Source organism: Eptesicus fuscus, chromosome 23, assembly GCF_027574615.1.
Source record: "Eptesicus fuscus isolate TK198812 chromosome 23, DD_ASM_mEF_20220401, whole genome shotgun sequence".
NCBI classification, from domain to species: domain Eukaryota; kingdom Metazoa; phylum Chordata; class Mammalia; order Chiroptera; family Vespertilionidae; genus Eptesicus; species Eptesicus fuscus.
In genome coordinates this window covers 1,880,584-1,898,170 of record NC_072495.1, presented here as the reverse complement: position 1 = coordinate 1,898,170, position 17,587 = coordinate 1,880,584, and the positions used below count along the sequence as shown (strand labels likewise).

General features: G+C 42.7%; 1 protein-coding gene across 4 annotated transcripts in view; it reads left to right on the top strand.

Moving 5' to 3' along the window:
* TBCEL (tubulin folding cofactor E like) overlaps window positions 1-17,587 on the top strand; it is a 67,364-nt gene that overhangs the window by 19,960 nt on the left and 29,817 nt on the right. For all 4 annotated transcript variants that reach the window (XM_054712361.1, XM_054712359.1, XM_054712360.1 and 1 more), the window contains 5 exons: window positions 4,440-4,589; window positions 6,294-6,433; window positions 11,794-11,975; window positions 13,555-13,811; window positions 17,196-17,322. In XM_054712361.1, the coding sequence (XP_054568336.1) occupies window positions 4,457-4,589; window positions 6,294-6,433; window positions 11,794-11,975; window positions 13,555-13,811; window positions 17,196-17,322 (839 nt within the window). In that variant the 5' untranslated portion in view covers window positions 4,440-4,456. The remainder of the gene's footprint in view (window positions 1-4,439; window positions 4,590-6,293; window positions 6,434-11,793; window positions 11,976-13,554; window positions 13,812-17,195; window positions 17,323-17,587) is intronic.

The window sequence follows — 17,587 nt, the reverse complement described above, 5'->3', positions numbered from 1 at the left end:
CCCTGGCCAGTGCTTGATGTCTCCTGTGCCCGGTCACATTGTATTATTTCCTGTGCCTGCAATGCTCTCCACCGTTAACCTAATCTTCACCATCCTTCAAGTGCCTCAGGTTTCACCTCCTCCTTCCTTGTTCTGTGTGGCTCTTTCAGGCATGTGTGATGTCCGTGTTGTTTCTTGTGGGTTGTGGCTGTCCTAAGGGCAGAGTTTGGGCTTTCCTCACTCACTTCCTTAGTGCTCCACACAGTGTTCGGCAGAAATACACAGTGTTGGGCACAGATGCACCATCTGCTTCCTGTCTGTTGAACAGAACGAAGTAAGACTTGAAGCTCTGTGAGGACATTTGTTTTTACAAATTCACTAGAGGCCTGGTGCACTGATTCGTGCACCGGTGGGGTCCCTCGGCCTGGCCTGCGGGGATTGTGCCAAACCCGGCTCTCTGACATCCCCCGAGGGGTCCTGGATTGGGAAAGGGTGCAGGCCAGGCCAAAGGACCCTACTGGTGCAGGAATTCGTGCACCAGGCCTCTAGTATGCATATAAGATCTTTGGTTAATCTCTACCCGCTCTTTCCCCACCCCCTTCCCTCCGAGATTCATCAGTCTGTTCCATGTTTCTATGCCTGTGGTTTCCACTCCTGCATTGAGCGTCTGCCCCCTGGTGGTCAGTGCACATCATAGCTACCAGTCGGCCAGTCCAACGGTCAGCCGGTCACTTAGGCTTTTATATATGTAGATGAATGGGAAAATAATTGGTAAGGCGCCCAAGAGAGATAGCAAAATTAATTGATTATATTTGCTCTCCATTTTCATTAAACAAGTGGTAAAGAGATTTTCATTCTTAAACGGTCTTATAAAGGAAATAGACATTTAAGTGGAGAAAAATGACCAGAATGAAATGTCATCTGACCAAAGGAACCTAAAGGTGAAATTGTAGAATCTTCATCTAAAATGTTTAACCTAAGTTTTGTTTTTAAATAATTGGAACCAAAATCTGGGCAGGTGGCTTTTGGAGTGTAGTTTTTTCTGCCCTTCTCTGATGAATAGGTGAGATGGGTTAGTTGTGTATAAGTGGCTTCATGTCAATAGTTTTAAACTACTTGAGAATGTTTCCCTCTTCTCCACTATGTTTATGCTATGAAAACTCTTCCTGGAGATGTAGCCTTCTCCTAAACTAATGCATATTTTGAACTACTGCCGTTTATTTTTTAGAACTGTTTCCTGTCCCAGTAGCCAGGATCCTGGGGTCGGCTTCCTGTTGCGGAAGCTCCACTCCTGGTTAGTCCCCAGGAAGAGGTGGCCAGAAGGCCTGATCCCAGAGCCTTTGATGACTTTGTCACCTCTGCCTCCTGGAGCCCTTATGGTTCCAGAGTCACAGCAGTTTGGACAGTTGGGTAATTGGGATGAAATATTGGCTAACATTGATTAACACATTTAACTTGTCTCGTGAAGGAAGTCCCAGGCCGAGGGTATTCTGTCCACCTCCGCACACTGCACTGTGGAGCTTCTGCTTCATGCTGGACATGGCCTATTTCCTATTTTCAGTTGCCTTGAGTTTCAAACTAATTTTGACCTAGTCCTTTGGGGACATAAAGTGCAAATTGTTTGATAGCATTTGAGGGTACTTAGGTGACTGGGTGTTCTGTTGTGATGTTAATCTACTAGAGGCCCAGTGCCCGGATTTGTGCACCAGTGGGGTCCCTCGGCCTGGCCTGTGGGGATTGGGCCGAAACTGGCAGTCCAACATCCCCCAAAGGGATCCTGGATTGCGAGAGGGCGCAGGCCAGGCAGAGGGACCCCACTGGTGCACAGTCGGGGCTGGGGAGGGACCGCGGGAGGGCTCCAGGGCGTGTCCAGCCCATCTTGCCCAGTCCGGATGGCCGGACCCCAGAAGCAAGCTAACCTATCTGTTGGAGCGTCTGCCTCCTGGTAGTCAGTGCGTGTCATAGCAACTGGTCGAATGGTCGAACAAACAGTTGGACACTTAGCATATTAGGCTTTTATTACATAGGATTTGGCAAAAGTACACTGAGCAACTTACCCACCAACATGCTCTTTGTCCTGAACATTCTCCAGCCTTTACAAGAGCATCGTGTAGTCAGGATTGGAGGCACAAAGGAGCTGACATTTTCACAGGCGCGCTCCACAACTTGATGGTGGGACCAAGTGACATCACCCAGGTCTCGCGGCTGCCGACTAAGCACCAATTTAGAACACTTTTACAAATGCGTCAGCACCCTGCCCGCTGGAGAGCTAGTCAGGTGTAATTTGACACTGTTTTCTTCCCCAGAAAGACATAGATTACCCTCCCACCCCAAAACAACCTTTTCAAAGGCTTCACTTAAAGATCTTTTTTTTTCCATCCTGGATTCCTCAGTTTTCAGTCTGCTTGGTTTTCAGTTTCCCTTTTCTGCTGCCATTCCTCCTCAAACTGCCTCAACAGATTTTGAGTAGATTTATGTTACTGATTCATTTTGCAATCTTAACTTTCTAATGCCAAGCTCATGTATTAATGTGTACACTATCTGCATTCCCGGGAAGCTTTTCAATAGAGTCTCCTGGGAAATGGTCAGTGAAGGCACCTGGCACTGCTTTTAAGTCTTCAGGGGAAGAGGAAGGAGAAACCCCCAGACTGTCTGGAAGAGGCGTTAAGCCTGGGGCCATGAGGAATGACCTTTCTGTGTTCTATGCACTAGGATTACTTGCTTACGAGGACTTACTTTGACTTGAATATGTGTTTAATATTACAATTCCTCAGTTTGTCTCCATTTAAATCGTGTGTAAGATTATTGCTCTTGAATTGCATAGATTTGAATTTAAGTGGTCCTGACGCTTTCAGTTAAAAGATGCTATTTAACCTCAGGTGACTATTATGCTGACACTGACAGTTCAGCACCCTCCCCACACTCTTTAATCTTTTTGAACTGCCAATTGCATGGAAGATAGCAGTGTAACTTCTTTGACTTTTTGTTAAACATTTCTAAAACTTTTCTTGGCATTTGCTTGAGACAGGTCTTTGATAAGAGCTATGGTGCTGTTGCTGATGACATAGCCCCTGCTCCACTTTGTCCGTGGTGATAAGTTTACATTGACAAAAAGAACCTTTCCACTTGAAGCTTCCTGAGGCCTAGATGACTCATCCGCTGTGACACACTCAGGGCTGGGATAGAGGACACTGTAGGCACTGATCACTGCGTGGATAGAGCTAAACAGGCTGCATCCTTCAGCTCACAATGAGGACCCCGACAGGGCAGCCCTGTACTCTCCAGGGGACAGTCCATAGTCTCCACTGGTCAGTTGTACAGATACAGCTTTTGGTACAGTACGTGGACAAGTGTTTGTACTGGCACAAGAACAGACACATACATCAAGGAACAGAATAGAGAGCCCAGGTATAAACCCACGCCTAAATGGTCAATTAATCTACAACAAAGGAGGCAAGAATATATATTGTTGTAAAGACAGTCTATTCAATAAATGGTGTTGGGAAAACTGGGCAGATAAATGCAAAACAATCAGACTAGATCACTTCTTACACAATAAACAAAAGTAAACTAAAAATAAATTAGAGACTTAAATGTAAAACCTGAAACTATAAAACTCCTAGAAGAAAATTTAGTCAGTAAACTCTTTGATATTGACCTTAGCACGATTATTTTTTATATATATATCTTGGGCAAAGGCAACAAAAGTAAAAATAACTTGGGCAAAAGCATACTCTGGCTTTCTTTTTGAAAAAAATTCAGAGAGGAAGGCAAAGGGAGAGAGAGAAAAACATCAATGATAAGAGAGAATCATTGATCAGCTGCCTCCTGCACGCCCCCTACTGGGGATCGAGCCCACAAACCCTGACCTGGAATCAAACTGTGTGTGACCTCCTGGTTCATAGGACAACGCTCAACCACTGAGCCACACCGGCCAGGCTCTGGCTCTTTTAAGGATGATTTCTAGAAGTGGCCATAGAATAATTTGTTTCTATCTCATCAACTAGAACTTAGTCATATTGTCATTCCTAAATACAGGTAGCTATGTACACAAACATTTTTTTTTACTATGGAGGAAGAGGAGAAAAATAGAGGATTCGTTAAAATGCTTTAGTCTGATGTTTAGTCTTTACTTTCTGTTTAGTCCTTTTTCCTATTACCACATGAACCCTATGCACCAGCCAAAAGTTTTCTTGTTGCCCTGGGTTGAGAATGATGGCCTCTTCTTCGAAATCATGTAGCACTTTTCATCTGTATTGTGATGATCATGTGCTGAACTGTATTGCTGTCTTGTCTACATGTGGTCATAAGGTCTCACCACAGTATGAATTCTTGGGGGCAGTGACCGTGTCTTAGATGTCTGCAATGCCTAGCCTAGTGCCTTATAAATAATTAGTTCTTAATAAATATTTCTTATATTAGAAAATAAATAATCTTGATGACTTCTTGGTTTCTTGTAGAATTTTAGGAAAGGAAGATGGATCAGCCTCCTGGAAGGAGTTTTATGCAAGTGTTATGTGAAAAATATAGTCCTGAAAACTTTCCTTACCGCCGTGGTCCTGGGATGGGAGTCCACGTCCCAGCTACACCTCAGGGCTCTCCTATGAAAGGTAAGAAAGAGATCTAAAAGGGTTATTTGCTGGGCTTACTTAGGACATTAAACCAGAATATTGCCTTTTTGCAAATTTCTTTATTTTGAATTATGAGTCAGTTTTTCTCCCTGGCTGTGATTTCATTTTTTTTTTTTTTTTTTTTGAAAAAAGTGAAAGGACTTGTTTTGCTCCTGATTGGTCAAAAGTCATTTTAGTTGGACTCATGGGGCAAGAACAATATTTGAGTGATATCATTTCAAATACATATTCTTTCATGAACTTGGAGGGTGCAAGAGACTGCAAAACTCCTTTGTCCTCCACAGCCGAACAGCCGAATTGAATTACAAGAAAGTCACATTTACGAAACTAGAACATGAGGTAGTTTATGTTGAGTGATACAATGAATGATACAGTGATTGGGGAAGAAGTTTAGAAGAGAGTTAATATCAGAAAAGGGTTCAAAGCTGTGAGACTTGAACTAACCCCTCAAGAATGTAGAATTTTGTTAGAGAAGAGATAAAGACATTCTAGAAGAGGGATTATGATGTGAGCAAAGATCTACACCAGAAGTGTGCATGCTGTTTTAGCTTAATGTTGTAATGAACAGTTCATAGGGTTAGTTCTTTGTAATTATGGGAGATTATTATTGAACAGTGTTTTGGTTCCTATATCCAAAGGTTACGAGCTTTTATTTTCATTGCAACGATCTTATCATCCCATATCAACTGGAATGACAGAAGGAAGTGGACTTCGTACTTGGTCATTTTTTTCAGGCTCCATTCTCTTTCTGAAAAACTTGATACTGATAAGTACTAAGTTGAAAAATCATGCAGTGTGAGGCCTCCATTATTAAATATTACCTTTGTGAGTCCTTGTTTTATGCACAGGGAAAGTGGTTGAATTCTCATGCTTACCCTTTATTAGAGACTGGAGCCTGAGGCATGAAATTCGTGCACGAGGATGCCTTCCTTCCCCGGCTGCCGGCACTGGCTTCCCTCTGGCACCCGGGACCGGGCTTCCCTCCCAGAGGGAGGCCCCGCCCACTCATCGCAGCCCTCCCATAGGTGGCCTGGGCCTCCCTCTGTGGGCGATCATGGGGCGATGGCCGGGCCCCCTACCAATCGCATCGCACCCGCCTTGGCTGACCCGGCGCCAGTGGGTGTCATAGTGTGGTCCCGGATGGCCGAGCCACTGTTCGGCCATTCGGTCGATTTGCATATTATGCTTTTATTACATAGGATATTACATAGGATAGGATAGTAAGTGATTTTATTGACACATGTAGACAAACAGAAGTAGGTTAGCAGAGACTATGTTTAATGGTTTGAGGTTATTTTAAAAGGCAGCAAAAGGTGAAACTGTACACCAGACAGAGAGAAAAGAGCTATCCAGAATGACACTTCTGAACTAAATTTTAAAGAGGAAGAACTGAGGCCAATAAGAAGACACTGGTGGGTGACACGTCATGTGGACCTGGTCTTCAGGTGGCGAGGTGACGGCCTGTGTGGTGGACGGCAGGCTGCGGGAGGGGAGCCCCGGGACCTCCCTCTCCTCCGGGTTTGGTTCTGAAACAAACTGTTGCTGCTTCACATTTGGCGTCTCCACTGAGGATTCCGAACCCTCAGGTCCCACATCGTAGCTTTGGATTTTGATTCCTGGGGGCTGCCTGTGTCAGACAAGAGCGAGGCTGACGAAGCAAGTGTTCTGTCTCCCGTGACCCAGATCGCCTCAACCTCCCCAGCGTCCTGGTGCTGAACAGCTGCGGGATCACCTGTGCGGGCGAGGAAACCGAAATCGCTGCCTTTTGCGCTCACGTGTCGGAGCTGGACCTTTCTGACAACAAGCTCGAAGACTGGCAGGAGGTGAGCTCTCCTCTCGCTGCCCTGTGGGGAAGGCAGCAACCACCCTCGCATTGCTTGTGGTATCAAGTGTTCTGCTGAGCTCGTTCTCACTTGAGATTCTTGTCTGTTTGCCTAAGATACATGACTGGCTGTTTCAGCTGTTCGTATGGTAATTTTTCAGTTAACTTGATTATTAGTTTTTGCTAATGTGAAAAGCACTGAGGAACTTTATTCCAGGCATCCAAAGGGTGATAAGTTGAGAGGAGTTTAGACTGCTAGCAATGCATTACATTTTCTACTCTTCTTTTTTTTTTTAAACATATTTTATTGATTTTTACAGAGAGGAAGGGAGAGGGATAGAGAGTTAGAAACATCGATGAGAGAGAAACATCGATCAGCTGCCTCCTGCACACCCCCTACTGGGGATGTGCCCGCAACCAAGGTACATGCCCTTGACCGGAATCGAACCCGGGACCCTTGGCTGAGGGCCTGCAGCTGTCTGTGTGAGCTCTCTGCGGGTGGCCCTCCCTCAGCTGGCCCTGTGCTATTTCTAGAGCCTCATCTTCATCTTTAACCTCATGCTGCTGCTTACAGCTCAGGAGAAGCTTTTCCAGGACAAGCTTCCTTGCTTTCGGTTCCTTCTCAGTCCACTGCCCTCTTTCTGTGTCTCAGCAAGACGGCCCGGCGCCACTCCTCTAGGAGCTTCCCTGGCGTCCCCCAGGCAGCCGCCTGCCCCCTGCCGGGTCCTGCTGCCCTGACAGGGTTTCTCACAAGGTTCTGCAATCACTGGCTCCCTCGGCATTTCCCTGCTCAATGACCTTCTGCGAAGTGGAGGTTTTTGTCTTTTTTATCATCAGCACCCAGCATACCAGGCACTCACATGTCTGTTGACTTCATTACTGAGTAAATGACTGTCTCTTAAGGGTTAATGAAGACCACTGCTCCAACTTTTCTTGTGATCTGAAGAAAAGTCCCTGCATTTTTAGTGCTTCAGTTTGCTCATGTTACAGACAGGGCTGCTGATAAAATTCATCACTGAGGCGTTTTATAGATGCTGAACGCTATACAAATTCTAAGACAGCTTCCTATTGATCAGTTTCTTCCGCTTCTCGTGTGTTTACTTATTTATTTCATAGCTTCAGTCCAGTGACTGCTCCCAGTCACATTTCCTGTTTCTATTGAGATGCTCACCTGGATTCTGTGAGAGGCAGTCACTTGATTTCTAAGTGACTTGCTAGTATACGCAGACTTCCCTGGCTGTTCCAGGAAAAAGTCCCTATTTGTACATGTTTTTATTGACTGATACACTGGTCTAAACAGTGTGGTTCACTACTTAGCAGATTATAGTCTGTGCCTTCTTTGTCCTTTGAGGTGCCTAATTGACTCGCATGCTCTGTCCACACTGCACAGATGCAGAAGAACTCCCTTGTACCCTCCTCACGATGCCCGCAGTGTCCTCCTGCTGACCGCAGGGAGAGTTTTGACCCGCGTGGGCGGCAAGTCGGACCAAATCTCCCTCTGAATCATTCCGCCCCTGTGTCCGCAGCCTGCTTCTCCTAATCTGTCCCCTTGGGGGGCAGACTACTGAGGTGCGTGCTTCGTGCTCTGACCTGTGCCTTTGCTACCTGGTGGGACCAGCTTAGCAGTGCTGATGTTGCTACCTCAGCAGAGCAGTGTATGTCAGCATGGGTCAGAACACAGTTCGCACTGAGCACTCGGCCTTTTCTCTGCCTAGACAGAGCTGCGCTGACCCTGCCCACCGCAGTGATGTGAGGGCCAGCGGGTCGCGTGTGTGTCTGTCTCTGTGGAGTTTGTAGGTCCTACGTGTATGCACTCTATAGCTTGTTTTCAAGTAAATAGTTGCTGCTACTGCCCTTCTGGTGTCCTTTCCAGTTTATTTTTGTTTTCATCATTGCTTTATATTTGTCCTTCACCTTAAACGTGATCGATCTCAGTCTTCTAGAACATAAATCAGAACACAGAGAGATGGGAGAAATACAGCAAAAGAATATTGATTTTGAGGATTGATTAAACTCTGCGAGGCTACAAAAGCATAGGTCACAGTTTTAAGACATTACATTTCAACCCCATTGTAGCCCATATATCTGATTGCCAAAAAGATACTTGTTTCTGTCCGTTAACTAAGTTTATTCAGCCAGTATTTGACATAGCAAAGTGGAGCACAATACTGTCATATCATTTGCTCTTGCAGTGTTTTGAATGATCACTAATGCTATGAGTAACTTCTTATGTAGTTTAAACTACTGGCTGCTATATATCCACACTAAGATCAATGTGACTGAGAAGTGTCATACTTTGGGGGAAGCAAAGATTTGTCTCTATCCTTCTAAAGTCGGGCGTCTTTGTGTTAAAACAAGATGCATTTTTTTAGCTTTTGACTTGAATTTTTGTCTAACTAGATTTTACTCTGACCTTTCCCAAGGTATCTTCTGTTTCTTCCCTTTCTTATCAAAACCATTTTATAAAAGAGGAGGGAAGTATTAGCTACTCAGGTGAGGGAGAGAATAGCTTGGGTAGAAGTTACAGATTGTTGTCTTCTAATGCTTGTCCCATTTTTCCTAAAACTGTAATTTCTTTCTTTTTAGAAGCCCGAGTAGAGGGCCCCCTCTTAAATAATAGAATTGTGGAGACTTAAAGGAGACAGGAGTTCAGCTCCAGGTTTCTGCACAGGAGCCTGCTCGGCTCACTCCAGCGGGAAGCGGTTTCTGTTGGTTGGTTGGTTGGTTGGTTGGTTGGTGTGTAGAAGTTAAAAAAGAGAAGTCAGTGGGGCCCTAGAAACTTACTGCGTGCTTGCCCGTCTTTGCTATTAGGCCATTTTTCTGCCATAAGTAAGTTTACCTGTGTAAGGTGTTACATTTTTCAGAATCTTACTATTCATTTATGGTTACCCTAAAATACTTTCTAATTTCAGCTTTCTAAATAAAATATTTATTTGTTTTTAACATGTATTATTTTTTCTGCTTTAATTATTAGACTATAGCCTAACATCATCTTTTTGGGATATTCCAGGGCTAGTAAGTCATTATTCTAATCTTTATTCTCATTGGACTGTAGGGTAGATGCACTCAAGAAAGGTTACATCAGTATCTGTTCGCTTTGGGAATTCTCCCAGAAATTGCTTCAAAAACCCTTAAATTATCAAATTTTGAGTATTTTCCTTTTTAAAAAAAATATGACATATTGGTTCATATTAAATTTCTGTTAGTAGTAATTACATTTATTGAATGATTTTGTGCCATTAACAAATGCTTAATAATGTAAACATTAAGCGCCCCAGTGCAGTAGTGAATGAAGAAGGTTAAGTGCTGTCCCCGCTTTCCTAGAGTTGACGTTCTCCTGGGCAAGGAAACCCGCTTCTAAAAGGAGTGCCCGCGCCATGAGCAGTGCTCGGCACACGGGCCTCGTTGAATTCTGCCAGCGATCCTGTGAAAACGATGGGTGCTATTTTCTTTGTGTTCCGGATAAGGAAACTGAGCTTTGGAAAGTTTTAAGACACAACTAGGAAGTGTTGGGACCTAGTCTGACCCCCAAACCAGTGCTACCTACTAGTATTCTGCTAACTCCTTTTCCCATAACTTCATTTACCACATTGCCTGGCTCTTCGGTGTTTAAACATTTACTGGGCTTCTAGCACTTTCTTTACTTTAAGCCTAGTTCTCATTTTTTTCTGGTTATATTTATAATTTACTAGTTGTGGTACATGTGATATAAATTCCAAGTTATCTTTGTGATAGAAATTCCAAGACCCCCAAAGAATGCCTGAAACCACTGGTAGTGCCAAGCCCTGTATGTACTATGGTTTTTGTCTGTGCATGCATACATTTCATGGCTGCTCTCTGGCATATCCAGAGCGCCAGCATCCCTGCTCTTGTGCCTTGGCGTTATTATTAAGTGAAAGAAGGATTGCTTGAACAACAGTCCATCTGATAACCAAGATGGTGACCAAGTGACTATTGAGTGGGTGGGGCAGGTGGTGTATGCAGGGTGGACACCTGGACAAAGGGGTGATTTGTGTCCTGGGGGCGAAGAGCCGGACAGAGCGAGATGTAATCACGCTACTCACAGTGGCACCTGATTTAAAACTTGTGACTTGTTTATTTCTGGAATTTTCCATTTAATACTTTCATACCATGATTGCCTGTGGGTAACTGAAACTGTGGAAAGCAGTACTGCAGATAGGGGGCGACTGTATATTGGGAAGAACCATGGGCTAACTTTAGATTTGCCTTTCTGATTTTCAACTTGAGATTTGGCTTTTGTGATTCTGAGACCTGATTTAACACAAGATGTTAATTATTTAACATCTCTGAGGCTCATTTTCTTAATTTGTTAAAATGGAAATAGTATTAGTCATCTTGCAAGTTGTTGGGGGCACGTAGTGCAAGAAGCTATGCAGGCCTATTGCTACATAAAGCCAATGGCTAAGGTCAGTAATGCTCAGGTCCTTTTAAAAAATTTTGTGTCTACCAGTTTACTAGTTAAATTATTAAATTTATGATCATGTTTTCTCTCTTATTATATAGTTCCTGTGCTTTTTTATATTTTCAGTCAGTATATTTTAAAGTTTAGTACCTCTCTGACCCAAGCTGAACCTGTTTTCTAGTGATTGTGGCTATGTAGTCAGTTTTGAACACCTGAATTGTTACTTTGTGGTCTTTAATCAAGTAATTTTTTAAAATGTATCTTTATTGTTGAAAGTATTACAGATGTCCCCTTCCCCACCCCTCCCCCGAGCCCCCGCCCTTCACTACACTATTGTCTGTGTTCATGGGTTATGCATATATGCATATAAATTCTTTGATTAATCTCTCCCCACACTGAGATTCCACAGTCTGCTCCATGCTTCTGACTCTGGATCTGTTTTGTTCATCAGTTTATTTTGTTCATTAGATTCCACATATGAGTGAGATCATGTGATACTTGTCTTTCTCTGGCTGGCTTATTTCACTTAGCCTTAATGTTGTAATGAGGATGGAAGAAGAAAGGAAATATTCAAAGAGGATTACAAAGAGGACCCATACTGAGCTCTTTAATAACTTGTAGTCTAAAGTGTCATCTAAACTGTCTTTTCTTCATTTATCAAAGAGAATATCAGAATAAAAACCTTGCCAAAGGCAACATGGGAAATCTTTTTGTTTGTACCATTACTTTTCCGTTCTGACACTGTTTCATAGAAGGAGATTGTTATTTGCCAAGATTTGTTGAATTATTTATGCCACTCTGGGTGCTGTCACTAAATAGAACTCCCCAATGTGAATGATCCTTTGCCTGGAGACCCACTCGCTTAGGCCTGTCTGAACATGATTGCTATTTAGAAACTGATTATTGCCTGATATGCTTTTTTTTTTCTTTCTCCCTAGGTCAGTAAAATTGTGTCAAATGTTCCCCAGTTGGAGTTTCTAAACCTGAGTTCCAACCCTCTGAATTTGTCAGTTTTAGAAAGAACATGTGCTGGGTCCTTCTCTGGGGTTCGCAAACTTGTCCTCAATAACAGCAAAGCCTCCTGGGAGACAGTGCACACGATCCTGCAGGAGCTGCCAGAGTAAGCCGGAGCACATGCTGGGAGGCTGGTCGTCACCTGCCCGGGCATGGAATCCCCTGACCTGCCGCTCAGAAACACTAGGCCTGCGGAGACAATGGGGAGCGGTTACCAACATGGAGTGGGTACAATGAGGGCGTGAATGTAACTCAGGAGCGTTTTACTGGAATGCTCGTTCAGTGTTGAGTAACATGGGATATGCCAATCTCTGGCTAGAAAATAGCCCTGAGAATAGCACTTATCATTTCTAGATCAACCCAGCCTTTCTCCATTTTAATCTTCTGATTACCTGGTTTCAGAATTTTGCCTCAACCTTTTCTTTAGGAGGAAAAAATAATCACAGTATCTCTAAAATATACTAACACTCAGATGATTGTACATAGCTGGCCTCATTGGAAATAAACCTGGTATTCTTTTCAATATTTTATGCAAGAAATTATACTCTTGTCATTTTAGAGATGCTTTGTTACATTTGTTTGTATCTATCTTTAAATGTGCATAAATGTTCAAAGGAAGTAGTTTAAAGAAATATATGAAGCTGTAGATTTTTTACTGTATAAATATGAAAATTATCAAAGCTTTTCAGAATTTGGTCTCACCCCACTTATTCCACTTTAGTTTCCCACTATCACTCTAGTGAGATTGGTTTCCTCATGCCTGCAGCATCCAACATGGCACAGAGTGAATTTTAAACCCAGTTCCACTTTCTAATCATACTAGAGGCCCAGTGCATGAATTCGTGCATGTGTGGGGTCCCTTGGCCTGGCCTCTTGCAATCCGGGACCCCTCAGGGGATGTCGGAGAGCTGGTTTTGGCTAAATCCAGGTACCGGGCCTCTAGTATGCATATAAGGTCTTTGGTTAATCTCTTCCCGACCTCCCTCCTTCCCCCTCCTCCCTTCCCTCTGAGATTCATCAATCTGTTCCTTGTTCCCATGCCTGTGCATTGAGCATCTGCCCCCTGGTGGTCAGTGCACATCATAGCTACTGGTTGAACAGTCAGACACTTAGCATATTAGGCTTTTATATGTACAGATGACCTTTGATAAGCTAATTAACCTCTCTGAGCACTATTTCCTTGTCTATAAAATGGGCATAACTAGATCTACCTTGCAGAAATAGAAGAACAGTCAGTCTATAAAGCATCTGGCATGGGGCCTGACACAGGGTAGAAATTCAATAAATGGTAGATATTGTTTATGTTCTAAATATTTGTTCATGTTGTTTCTGGAATTTTCTTCCATCTTCTCTCAACTTGTATAAGTCTGCCCCTCCTTCAAGGTTATGCACCCTTACCTGATTATTCTAACACAATTTTAATTCCATGCCTCTATGAAATACTTTTGTACATACAGTTAGTACTTCTTAATTAGGCACAAAGTTAATTTAGTTCTGCGTTATATCTTCCTCTGCTGTGGCCTCAGCTGTATTTTAGCTTCAGGAAGATATCTGTATTTTCTCTGTAACACCTAGCAGAGGCTCACACATAGTAGCACTTATTTATTTCTTCAATGAATGAAAATAGGTGCCAAGTAGGAAGTTAACTGCTCTACACAATGAAATATTTCTCTTTTTCTTTCCAGTTTGGAGGAGCTCTTCCTGTGCCTTAATGACTATGAAACAGTGTCTTGTCCTTCCATTTGCTGTCATTCTCTGAAGCTCCTACATATAACAGACAACAACCTCCAAGACTGGACTGAAATACGAAAGTTAGGAGCAATGTTTCCTTCGCTGGATACCCTGGTCCTGGCCAACAACCACCTGAACGCTATTGAGGAGCCTGACGACTCACTGGCCAGGTTGTTTCCTAACCTGCGGTCCATCAGCCTCCACAAGTCAGGTGAGGTATCGGCTTGTTCTCATTCCCATGTGAACTGAGCTGAGCGTATGCATGAAATGCAGTGCAAGTGTGTTCCTGCAGTCAGCTCTGCCTTCTTAGAGGACCGTTTTCAGGAGTGACCTGCAGGTGCCTGGGGATCAGCTGAATTTAAGGCATTCATTGTCATAAATCAAGTGGCATAGCGTTATATTAGCTATTTACATTTTATATATTAAAGGGGTCATGCTGTGAAAGGAGTGAAATTGATGAATTGTATAGGAAAAGGCAGAGTAGAAAGAATATAAGGAATTGCAAACTAGACCATATTGTGTGGATTTAGGTTAGGGAATCCCAACCTGGGGTGCCTTTCACATTTTCTCTTTTCTTTTCTGGTACTTATATATTTGATTGCCAATTTGTTGCCATCTTATTCTGTGTATCACAGGAGTGAATATTTTTAGCCGATTTTAAAAAATTAACAAACTTTATTTTTTAGAGCAGTTTAGAGTCACAGCAAAATAGAGTAGAAAGTACAGAAAGTTTCCGCATGCTCCCTCCCTTCACACAAGCACAACCTCCCCCACTCTCAGCATCCCAGCACCAGTGATACCTTGGTTACAACTGAACCTGCATTACACGCCCTCACCACCTAGTTTACATTAGGGTCATTCTTGGTGGTACACATTTTCTGGGCTTGGAAAGTTTATAATGACACGTACCTACCGCTTGTAGTATAATACTTAACAGTCTCACTGCCCTAACAGTCCTCTATGCGCTGCCCATTTATCCTCCCTCCCTTCCCAATCCTGGCAGCCATTGGTGTTTTCTACTGTTTCCATAGTTTTACCTTTCCCAAATATCATGTAGTTGGAATCATACAGCCTTTTCTGATTAATTTCTTTCACTTAAGTTTCCTTCATGTCTTTTTATGGCTTGATCGCTTATTTATTTTTAGCACTTACATCCTGTGAGGCCCAACCAGTGCTAGTCTACTGTCTGGATATACCACAGTTTATTTATCCACTCACAAACTAAAATACATCCTGGTTGCTTCCAGGTTTTGGCAATTATGAATAAAGCTGCTGTAAACCTCTGTGTGCGGTTTTTCTGTAGACATAAATTTTCAGTTGATTTGGGTAAATAGCAAGGAGGGTAATTGCTAAATCATATGGTAAGAGTATGTTTAGTTTTATAAGGAACTGACAAACTGTATCCAAAGTAACATTTTGTATCTGCAATGAATGAGAGTTGCTTCACATCCTTGTCAGCATTTGGTGTTGTCAGGTTTTTTATTTTGGCCATTCTAATAGGTGCATAGTTGTTTTAATTTGCAATTCCCTTGTTAGGATTTGGGCAGTGATGCAGGCTGTGAAAGAATTCACAACTGAGAGAAGAGATAGAATTTCCAGAGACAGAGGAGAAGTTGGAGGAGAAGTTAACTCCCTATACAGGCCACCAAAATGTTAGTGTTTGGCCGGTGACTCGGGCTGTGGAAGAATTCACAGCTTAAGAAGAGATGCAGAAAGGAAGTTTATTTTACTTTCCAAGAGAGGAAAGGGCCAGTGCATTGCTAATCAGTACAGGGTAGGGAACAAAAAGCAGCTTCCACTTTTAAAGAATAATGGCTGTCATTGCTAGGTGACAAGGAAGGGAGGGGTTTGTGTTGTACTGAAGTTGCAGATGCCAGGGGCTGTCTTGAAAAGTTAGTTTGTTTGCTTTCCAGAAGATAGTCCAGCAGATGCGCTGGGGAGGTATCTTATCAGCATTTTCCCAAGCCTGTGGAACAAGCTTAGAGCAAAAGTTGTGAAAAGTTTAAAAGAGGTTTCTTTGAAGGGGACTGGGGAAGTGAACTTTCTACTAACTAGAGACTCCTTGGTGGGAGTTATCCTTGAGTTCTGAAAACTGCAGGGAGGAGGTGGATGTCAGAATGTAGCCTGGAGAGTAGCTTACCTTGTCCTGCAGTTTGAACAGAGGGGCTATTTGAATCAGAGGAGCTAATATCTTGGGGTTTAATTAGCAGGTACTTCTCATAAATTGTGGAGGGCCACAGCAAATAAAAAGAAAGGCCTTTTTTCTGTCTTTACATCCCTAATGACATATGATGCTGAATATGTTTTCATATACTTACTTGCCATCTATATATCTCTTTTGGTAAGGTGTCTATTCAGGTCTCTCACCCATTTTTTAATCAGATTGTTCATTTTCTTATTGTGGAGTTTTAAGAGTTCTTTGTGTATTTTATAGGGTAAGGATCCTTTATCAGATATGTTTTAGCACATATATTCTCCCTGTCTGTGGCTTTTCTTTTCATTCTCATGACATTGTCTTTTACTGGTAGCCTATTTCTTAAAACAACTACATAACTTAAAATAGATAACCTGCAACAGAAAAAAAGTAAACAGTTGAATTCACTGTAGAGAGTATAAGGGTGAGAACTAAGTTTTAAAAACTAGTATTTTGCATAATGAAGCTGTTTGACCGCCCCTTGAGCTAAGTCCATGCTTCCTCCTGGATGGGAATGCCATGCTGCAGGGAGAGGACGGTTGTGTGTGTGTGTGTGTGTGTGTGTGTGTGTGTGTGTGTGTGTGTGTGTCGCGGCGGGGTGGGGCGGGGTGTCATGCACCAGAGTCCTCATAACTTGCTCCTCTGCTTTATGTTCACTGGAGATGGACAGAAATAGGAAGGGATCACCTTCTCTAACATGGATTCAACGTGTTGTAAAATCGGCCAGCTTCATTGTTACAGGGATATTTTTCCAAGCACTGACAAGTATTGACTTGGGTGATGTATTTACTCACAGCGATAGGAAGGATTTCATTTTAGGAATAGATGAACTTAATTTATTGCATGTTCTTACCCAAAGGTTCAGGTTTTTTTTGTTTTTGTTTCCTTTAAATTTTGAATTTGTTTTCCCTGTCCCCAAAATCAGGACAGTATGAAAGAGAGTTAATACTTAGTTTCTGGATCTGTTGAACTTGCCCCATTTTAGAATTTATTAGGTAAAAAATTTGAGTCTGATCATAAATGGTCCTGTTCCCTGAGTCTGTACTTGATGGGAGAGTTGATTATGTCACCATTCTCTGTCATCATGGCATACATCCTGCTTATTGAAATCACCGGTGATCCCTTTACAAGCCATTTGGGTGGAGAGTTAGTAGATGAGTGGATGTCGGAGAGTGAAGGTCTCTCTCCTTGACCCCTGGGATCACAGGGATAGGAGAGACTAGGGAAGCCTTTGTGCTGTGAAATGTATTCCATTCTTTCCTTGGATTAGAAAAAATTCAGGATCTCTAGTTTACAATTATTTTAATATTTCACATATTAACTGAAGTTTCTTTTTCTATGTTTATCTTCTTATTCATGTACTTTTCTGGATTTATTTAAAAAATATGTTTTTCAAATTAGGTTTGCAGTCCTGGGAAGACATTGACAAACTAAATTCATTCCCTAAACTTGAAGAAGTGAGATTGTTAGGCATTCCTCTTCTGCAGCCATACACCACCGAGGAGCGCAGGAAGTTGGTGATAGCCAGGTGTGTTGTCCAGTTCCTCTGCCTCCCTCCCCGGGCCTTGTGATCTCATTGCAGGAATGAGACCCTCTTTAGGAGGGAGCGCAGACTGTGCTTGAAGGAGCTGCTTTTGTAGCTTGAAATCCTGGAAGGAAAGGAATGCAATATGATGAGAAAAATGTGAAATGTAATTGGCCTGCCAAGACCACTGCAAAATTTCCTCACCAATCTATTCTATTTTTATACTTTTTTATATTTATAATATTTGAAGTTCTGTCTTGGGTCATGA